At 42.9% G+C, this 9,234-nt stretch overlaps 1 protein-coding gene across 1 annotated transcript; it reads right to left on the reverse strand.

Annotated features, from left to right (window-relative positions):
* Positions 1-1,529: 1,529 nt before the first annotated feature.
* Positions 1,530-3,016, reverse strand: LOC117839506 (2-oxoglutarate-dependent dioxygenase 11). Its single transcript, XM_072290519.1, has 3 exons — positions 2,852-3,016; positions 2,431-2,795; positions 1,530-2,304 (listed from the first exon to the last, which is right to left on the reverse strand). The coding sequence occupies exons 1-3, from the start codon at positions 3,014-3,016 to the stop codon at positions 1,740-1,742; spliced, it is 1,095 nt and encodes a 364-aa protein (XP_072146620.1). The 3' UTR covers positions 1,530-1,739.
* Between the last annotated feature and the right edge of the window lie 6,218 nt (positions 3,017-9,234).

Below are 9,234 nucleotides of genomic sequence, written 5' to 3' on the forward strand. Positions count from 1 at the left end.
ATTCCGAGGACGTATACCAAGTTTCTATTAACAAGATGTAGCTTTTGAACTTTTGATTTACTGTTATGCTCTAAACGTTGGATCTCCCAAAAATACAACTTTAGCTAGTATTTTTTTATAAAAAAATATAAATATAGCAAAAGTATATTTCAATATGAAACTATGTTTCCATAAAAAAACTACTGGTAGCATTTACAATATTCAAACTTAATACATAGTAAAGACTAATGTACAACTAATAAAGTTCAAAATAGTTACTCCCTCCGTTCCAAATTGCAGGTCGAGTGTATGTCTAGATGCATAATAATATCTATAAATTTAGAAAAATTAAAAAAGTTTACAATTTAAAACAAGAATTGTAACGGAAAGAGTAACTGATCACCCCTCCCTCTGTGGATCGTGCTCCTGCAGTCCGAACTCTGGCCATACGCCGTGGGATCAGCTGAATAGGCAAGTGTGTCATCTCACTCACCAACCTAAAACTATCTCTAGAGAGCAAAGGAGCCTATCATCATCAATTTATCATATACAGAGTACTTTGCATATAACATTTGAAATTTTGAATATAGAAAAATGGGCTCCTGTTCCACGAGTTTGGTGGAAGAATGCGATCGTTGGTTTCAGGATTAAACAATCGTACTTTAATCGATCGGAATCGGATTGGGTAAACCTACCTCCTTATCCGTAGTATTGCAGGTTAATCTCTTAGCACACGTCGGACCAAAAAAAGACATAGTGAAGCACACTGAACCTTAAGCTCCGTGTCTTATCTCTTGCATAGTCTAATACTAAATGCAGTTAGCATCCATAATTTTTTACACGCAATTTTTTTCAGAACCATCACATATTAATATTGCAGTATCATAATTTTAACCAATATATAGTCAAAGAAATATCCATTCATATCGACTCATCTGTGTCGGGTACACATGAGCCAGCACGAATAAACCATTCGTATTGTGTCAAAAACGATCCGGTAAAATTAATGGATTATCTGACCCTGAAATCTACCAAAAGAGGATGCGGTAGCGTCAACCGAGCCACAGTCCACCAATTTTTGGAAGGAAAAAAAGCACATTCCACTCGCATTTTCAAGCTCGAATAGGTGACGTATCATCAAGGAGTGAAGTGTCACTTCTTCGAACTTGTTACTAGCCAGATTTTACCCGGAGTACTAGGTACGAATGGGCATTCCGACATTGCATGCCTCTGCCTAATTCATCAAGGGCAAGCTAATATATATTTGGTACCGAACCAAATGAGGGCCAAACAAGAAAAATACTCGCTGAATACATATCATTCCCTTTATAGTTAAATACTTCCTCCGCCGTTCCAAATTGTAGGTTGTTTTGATTTTTCTAGATCTATATTTTTTTTACTACGTACCTAAATATAGTGTTCGTCTAGATGCATAATTATATTTATAGCCTACAATTTGATACGGAGGAAGTATATGATATTTAGGACAAGTAAATTTTAGTTTAGAACTAATTAGTTTATCGTAAATATTGTATATTTAAAGACGGATGTACACGTAACAAAAGATAATGAATTTTAGGTAGTGACAGCAAACTTTGACACACATGACGGTTCATGCAGTACACTCGATCCAGGTGCTTTTATTTTACCACGAGCACATACTGAACTAGATACGAGAGACGAGACACAGGACGAAGCACCCCCGCGCCGTTTTCGATCGTCGATCGACACTCCTCAGGCAGATCGATGGAAGCATCATGCTAGATCTTGAGAGTGTCCGCGAACCGGGTCCTTTCCGGAATCGCCTTGAGGATGCCCTTGATGTAGTCGTCGATATCCAAGGACTTGTAGCGCGGCTCCTGCTCCTTGAGGAGGCCCGGGAGCGGCGTCACCATCTCCCCCACCGTGCCCTCCTCGACGAAGACGACGGTGGTGCGTCCCCTCTCGGCGTCCGGGATCACCCGGTGCTCGACGCTCGTGTAGGCGCCGTTGGTGAGGACGTCGAGGACATCGCCGATGTTGATGAGGATGGCTCCCGGCAGCGGCCGCACCGGGTACCACCGGCCGTCCTTCTTGATCTGCAGGCCCGGCGTGTCGTCGACGTGCAGCAGCAGCGTCAGGCCGAGGCCGTCGGTGTGCGGCGTGATGCCCATCACCTTGTCCGGGTGCCGGCACGGAGGGTAGTAGTGCATCGCCATGCTCTGCCGCTTCCCGGTGAAGGCCTCCACCAGCTCACCCTTGTCGTCCCCGATGTCGGCCGCCATGAAGCCCAGCAGACGCCTCGCGAGCTTCGTCATCTCCACTGAGTACGTCGCAAGCGCATCGCTAGAACCAACGGAACATTGTGTTTAAGCAACCTCGATGGGCTCAGCACATGACTGAATTGGGAGTATGAAACTGAAACGATCTACATGGAAAAGAACATGAAATGCGAATGGATAGGAGACAGACCGGAACGTGGGTGGGTTGGTAGGCCACAGTTTCATGTTCCTCTCATGGACTGGCTGGGTGATGAGGATTAGGCCCTCTGCCCAGTCCAGCTTATCACCTGGCCCTCTGCTGTAGTGGTGGCCATATCCTTCAAGGCCAGCTCCCTTCCCCAGCACCGCCACTCTGTTCTTGATGTCCAGTGGCAAGCTGAAGAACTCCACAGTACTGTCTTTTATAAGCTGTGCCACTGCTTCGTCGACTCCATGGTTCGTTAGCGCAAATGTAGTGTACAAAGGTAACAAACAAATTGCACCACATGGTAGAGTAGTGCGGCTGGCAAGAAACAAACCTGAAAGAAACCCCAGTGTCGGCACGCAGAGCCAAGCTTATCTGTCTCCATGGCCGAGGAATCGGGATCAAGAAGCTTGGCCATGTCGACGACCGGCAGCTCGTAGGCCTCGTCCTTGCCGACGACTTCGTCAGCAAGGACCTCATCTGTTCTGATATAACTCTCCGGGATGTGGATGGAGTCGTCGCCGGCGAACAGGGACAGAGCGGTGTCCGTGATCTCATCCCTGTTGACGATCTTCTCGCTAGCAACCTCCATTGTTCTTTGTGTGCACCTCTCAAATTTGTCACAGCAAGGCACGATTGTTATGCAGGCCGGGCAGCCTATTTATAGGGCCAATTATTTTGCGGTGATATTTGGTTTGGTGATCTGTAACCTTTTTTACTTAAATGGGCAACCATCAACAACTATTAGTGACGTGTTGTCACTCGTTTTGGCCTGCTGTGTAATCCAAAGCATGGATTACGAAAAATACAAGAAATTTTCCATTAGTTACACCCTCGGCAGGATTAACATCCCTTTCCATTCCACCAGCCTATATCTGCTTTCGCTTCGTCTCTATAGACTCTATAGTATCACCCTATCTGGTTGGACAATCCCATTGGTCGCTTGCTTCTCTCGAGCTAGTGTCACATTTTTTTAAACTATTTTTAGGTCCAATAATTTTCCTTCAAGTACAAGCCACACTTTTGCACGGACCAAAAAATGTCCTTTATTCATTCCTAAGGATTTCCACCATGTTTTTGTGTCATCCCAACTTTCGTAAGCTAGGGGTAGTTGGTTAATGAGTTCGCTAGCTTAAAATTATGGAGAAAAACAAAAATTTGAGGAAGAAGCTTGGACCATGTAAGAGCAACTTCAAGAGCTCCCTTAAACTACCCCTAAAATCTTAATTGAGGGAAAATAGTAAAAAAAGTTGCTCCAACAGGTCCCCTAAACCTCCCGCAAATTTGCTTCCACCCGCATACGGAGCTATTTTTCCCGTAAATATACGCGGCGCACCTCCTTCCCCAATCCGTTCGCGCGTGCCCACTTGCGTCTTTTTTCCCCACGCGCGCCATTTTCCCGAGCATCTTCGGCAGCGATGGCGCCGTTCCTTACCCTTGCGATGGCGGCGGCCACAGCACCCGGCCTTCCCCGAGCGGCGGCTGCGCCGGCGGCCGGCCTTGTCCTTCCCAAGCGGTGGCGGCACCGGGGCTATCCTCCCCGCCGGCGGCCGGCCCTGTCCTCCTCGAGGGCCGCGCCGTCCTCTGGATCGTCGGCAACTAGTTCCCAAGTACGGTTCCCAGGTGCTCAATTTTCCTAGCAGTGAATCATTTTCTAGTTAGTAGGTCTCTTTATTAGCTCTAGCAGTGTCCTGGTTGAAAAACCGATTTGTTAGGTGTTTTAGACGTTGGATTCAATACCATCTGGTGGTTGCTACGATATTATCCCAAATGAATGGCCTTTCTAGCAGCTAGATCTTCAGGTGTAGTGCAATACTTTAAACCAATGGCTTGCAAGTTCAGCAGGTTCAGAACACAAAGATATCTGTTTACTATGTTAATGTTGCTTGAGTAATTGGGATAGGAGTCACAGAACAGTTGCTTGAGTAATTCAGCATCTGTACTAATTCAGCATCTAGTTAGGATGTTGCAGGAAAACAAGTCCTGACCAAATAATTTAGTCATATAACTGAGCTGACAAAACTAATTTGGAAATATTTTTTGAGATATCCAGGCTGACAGCAGCAGCTCTCCCACGTAGAAAAAGATATCAAGGCTGACAAACTTACATTCTCCAATTTGTAAGCATTAGAAAAAGAAAGGAGCATCATAAAACAACTTTGAAAAAGTAGAAGATACCAGACTTACAGTACCACATAATGAATCCCTAGCTGACTAAGTTTTTGGAAGTAACATACTTATAATTGTATCTTAGCTTAGTAACACCATTGTTTTGGCGTTACAGCAACTCCAAGAGCTCCTAATGTGAAGTGCTCCCATCCGGCAAGTTCAAGATCGGCGCGGCAGGCAGAAGATGCATCGGATCATGGCCGTCAGCGGATCATGGCCGTCAGCGGCCCCAACACCCAATGGAACGGCGGCGTCCAAGATTTCCAATTTGCCGGCGGTGAGTACCTTGGCCGGACTAGTGAAGGTGAGATGTGAAGGGAAGGGCAGGGTTGACGACCACCATGTCCTCCGATGGACGGCCTTGCCAGTGATGATGACGATCCCCTGGGGAATATTACCCTAGTAGCGACGCCCCCTATGCATCCTTTGAGCACATGGCCAACGGCAACAATTTTCTGAATGGTATGGTTCTCATAACCTGTTATCCTAATTGGTCAATCAAATTCATGTTTTATTTAGAAATAGAGTAGTAAATTTCAGCATCTGTACTAATTCAGCATCACTATGTAATTGCTATATTTAGCTCTGTTCATCAGTATGCATCACAATGTTACTATAAGATTGCATACCAGGAAGAAATGGAAGTGGAATCCAACCAAAAATAATATATTTACCTCTGTTCATCAGTGATTAAATGCTTGCAGGAAATGGATATTTTTCCAACATCATGATGAATGAAACCAATCAAGAGGATTTTGATAATTATAGCAACACATATGCTGACCAACAGTCACAGGTAATTGAAGAAGTCCAGCAGTCCCATGCACGAGGCCAAACCATAAGAGATCCAAGAATTTCAGTGACCACGAAGATGAGGTTTTGGTTTCATGATGGTTGAATGTAAGCTTGGATCCGGTCGTTGGCAAAGAGCAAAAAGGTGCTAAGTATTGGTCTCGTATATATGAGTACTTCAATGAACACAAGACGTGCCCCTCAACGCGTACCATGAATTCTCTCATGCACCGGTAGGAGACCATGTGTAAATAAGTTTTATGGATGTCTATCACGGATTGAGTTAAGACGTCAGAGTGGTACTACAACACAAGATAAGGCACTTACTCACTATGCAATACAAGGATTTGTTTCGAATATTTTACATTTACACATCATATATGAATATCCCTTGGATGTTGGTGTGTGCAGGTTGCAGAGGCACGTGCTTTGTACAGGTCCGAAGACGAACATCAAAAAGCATTCCAGTTCATGCATTGCTGGAATAAGCTGAGAACACAACCAAAATAGCTTTCTAAAATTGATGAATTGGCTGCTGGTAAAACATCTAACAAGAAGCAGAAGACAAGCTCAACTGCTGACCCGAATGCAAGTTTACCGAGTGAAATAGGACAAGGTGAGGTTCAAGGCCTAGAGGATAATGCATTGACAAGGCCAATTGGTAAGAAGAAGGCAAAAGCAGCATTGCTGCAAGAAAAGAAAAAAAGTGTGACAGCAACCTTACAAAATATGTATAACTGTAGGCTCATGCACATACCCGGTGTACATGCCTTGCCATGCCGAAGGATAATTTTTCCATCTCCAATGCATACAATCAATCGACCCAAGCATACCAGGAAAACCTCTGCTCTCTCCAATGGCAAGTAATCTAGCAGTATCATCTTCATTAGGTGATCTCAAGTACTCATCTCCAAAAACCTCAACAACAGCACTAACAAACCTTCCAAACTCTCAATAGCAGTACTCTCACCAATACGGACATAATCATATGTAGCATCAGCTGCTACTCCATAGGTTAACATCCGAAATGCTGAAGTAATCTTTTGCAGACTAGAAAGGCCAAGTACACCAGCAGTGTTTCTTTTCTGCACGAAATATTCATCGTGTTGCTCTATGGCATTCCATATGCGTACAAACAGTGTACGCCTTATTCAAAACCTGCATGTCAAGAGTAATGAGACACATGTATAATATGAATTTTTTGAAAACAATGGTCTAAATAAATCTATTGTTTACATACCGTCATCTGAAATAACTATGTTCGTATGTAGGATCATCTGAAAAATAATCTTGATACAACCTTTGATGCCTTGCCTATCTGTCTCGCTGAAATACTCGATGACCTATGATAGAACCAAGATGTTTTGTTTCATCGTCGGACTCATCCGCATTCACGCCCACATGCGTAACAGAGATTAAGAAATCATCATCGTCGTCATCTGACGACAAATCCAGCACCAGATGTATTGAAAGGCTTTCTCGACTCATAGCGATTCCTTTTTACCTATCTCCAATTAGAGTTGAAGATTGCAGAAACTGCTTTTCCTAAACATGGGCGGCGACAAAATCCTCGTTATGGACAAAATCCTCATTATATCACGTCAAAGCTGATCGCAACAAAAAAACAAAAATGAAAATGACGTTAATCATTACTCGGAGGATGCCTCACTCGTAGGATGTATCACTCGGAGGATGCAGGACGCAGGCCTGTCTGCGGCACGCGCAAGGGCTGCTGGCATCAGTCGTCTGTGCGCAGGGGGTGGCGGCGTGAGTCCTCGCACGGGCAGGCGGCAGATAGATTACCGGAGCAGGATTTTGGCGGGGCGCTGGACACGGTACTGGAGAAAAAGAATTAACTGATCTTAATGGTCCAATCCGATGACGTGACATGTTTTGAATTATTGGAGAGTAGTTTTTAACGATCTGCTGTGGTCTGGTATGTTTTTGGGAGAAAAAAATTTAGCATAGCCCTCAATACGTTGTTTTGAGAAGAATTTATTGGGGAATTCTTAAAGTTGATCTAATCTATCTATGATGGTTCAAGTTGAGGAATATCCAAAACCCAAGAAATTAAGTTGCCATTGCGCAATTTCCCCGTCGCTCTACCTCGCCCAACCTTAACCTCTTCCAGCATCAATTTGCGTGGCGACTGATGCAGTGAAGCAGTGAGGTGCATTACGCAATTTGTTTCTCACTGACCTCACCCATGCTCTGCATCACATCATCATCATGAGGTAAGCAGGTAATTTTTAATTTGCTCAAAATCTTGGGGGTGACCGTTCAGAAATGTTTGTGTTTTTTGTTAATTTGTTAAACTTTAATCTATTTTCATTGTCATATATAAATTCAGTGTGAGCCACGTTTTCATTTTTTATATTTTTTTGCTTCTATTTTCTTTTTCCCTTTTGCTTTTACTTTCATAATATTCGAAGTTCCGGGTGTGGTATTTTTTTAGAGGCTGGATCAATGTATTGAATGGATTGAATAAAGTAGTGCGAACAGAAACTCTTATGCTGTATCCTTTCTCTCTTTTTTTTCATTTTGAAAGCTCAAGCCAAGGTGGCATGGTTATGCATTCACAATGCTAATTATCTCTTACCAACTGTTATCAACATGATCAAACCAACATGCTAACCGGCTTTCTCAATTTCAAAATCGATTCTAGGTGAAAAAAAAATGACATTGAAATTGGATAGAGGTTTTTCCCAACCATTTCCAGTCGTTTTCATCCTAGGTTGGAAAGATATCCGATCGACCACAATTTTGGCTGAGAACCTAATGGGCATCATTTAAGCCAATCAAATTTGACTAATTCAGAAAACCTTGACGTGTTGCTACAAAACAAAACAGAGCCTACCTAGCAGTTTTGAACTTTGAGTTTACCATAGACAAATTTATTCAAACCTGTGCGTGTAAAAATGGTATCTTGAACAAAATTTTGCAAAGAAAAGATATGTTTAGGAGAATTAATCATGGAGAAACTAATGTAACATTGCCCGGCTTGAGTGAATTCGTAACAGTCAGTACTTCTGCTACTACATGTTAACTGAACCTGATCGCAAACTCGGCTTGTCAAACTTTATGACAATTGTTGCAGGAGCCGTTGAAGTTCCGCTTTGAGTCTTAGCTCGATGAAGCATATGTTTTTTTTTTTGAATTGTCGATTATGCATAATTACTGTAAGGTAAAAGTGAATATTGCACCAATATTTTTTGGCACGCCATTCACAGTTTCCACCTGAGAGGTTTTCCCCTGTTGACAGACTTGATAACAACGACTCTTTTGCAGTGACGAGTACTCCTAAGTGCTAGCGTGCAGGCTGCAATCATTGTTACTTGTCGTGCCAAATCATAAAGGGACCATGGAAGGATAACATGTTGTTAGAATCAGATGTTTTTTATCCATCTACCACTTCTATGAGTAAAGGTAACTCTAATAAATAGGTTTATATCTCCCGATCTCGACTATATATCAGCAAAATTAAAGCTGGCTCAAGAAATGAACTAGTCTTAAGATCACATGTGAGGAACTGGAATACAAAATTCGCCATTGCAGTAGAAGTTCTCTTTTCTGGGGAGGCGTTGCATTTGATTATGGCCCTCAGAATCTCCGCCAGCCTCCGTCTCAAATTATAAGTCGTTTTAGCTTTTTTAGATTTATAGGTTTTGCTATACACCTTGGTATATATTATATCTAGATGCGTCGGAAAAGGTATGATCTAAAAAATCCAAAACGACTTATAATTTGGAACGGAGGGAAGCACATGCTACGTTGAACATAACAAACATGATAACTAAATCCACCACCCCTGGACAGCGTCCTTTGTGTATGCTTTTACCAGAAAAATCC

This window comes from Setaria viridis, chromosome 9 (assembly GCF_005286985.2).
Source record: "Setaria viridis chromosome 9, Setaria_viridis_v4.0, whole genome shotgun sequence".
NCBI lineage: Eukaryota > Viridiplantae > Streptophyta > Magnoliopsida > Poales > Poaceae > Setaria > Setaria viridis.

Excerpts from the sequence above, each read along its gene's own strand:
- LOC117839506 (XM_072290519.1), bottom strand. The coding sequence starts at position 3,016 with ATGGAGGTTGCTAGCGAGAAGATCGTCAACAGGGATGAGATCACGGAC. Across the intron at positions 2,796-2,851 it reads ACGAGGCCTACGAGCTGCCG|GCTTGGCTCTGCGTGCCGAC; the intron begins GTCGTCGACATG and ends GGAGACAGATAA. Across the intron at positions 2,305-2,430 it reads ACCAACCCACCCACGTTCCG|CGATGCGCTTGCGACGTACT; the intron begins GTCTGTCTCCTA and ends CGTTGGTTCTAG.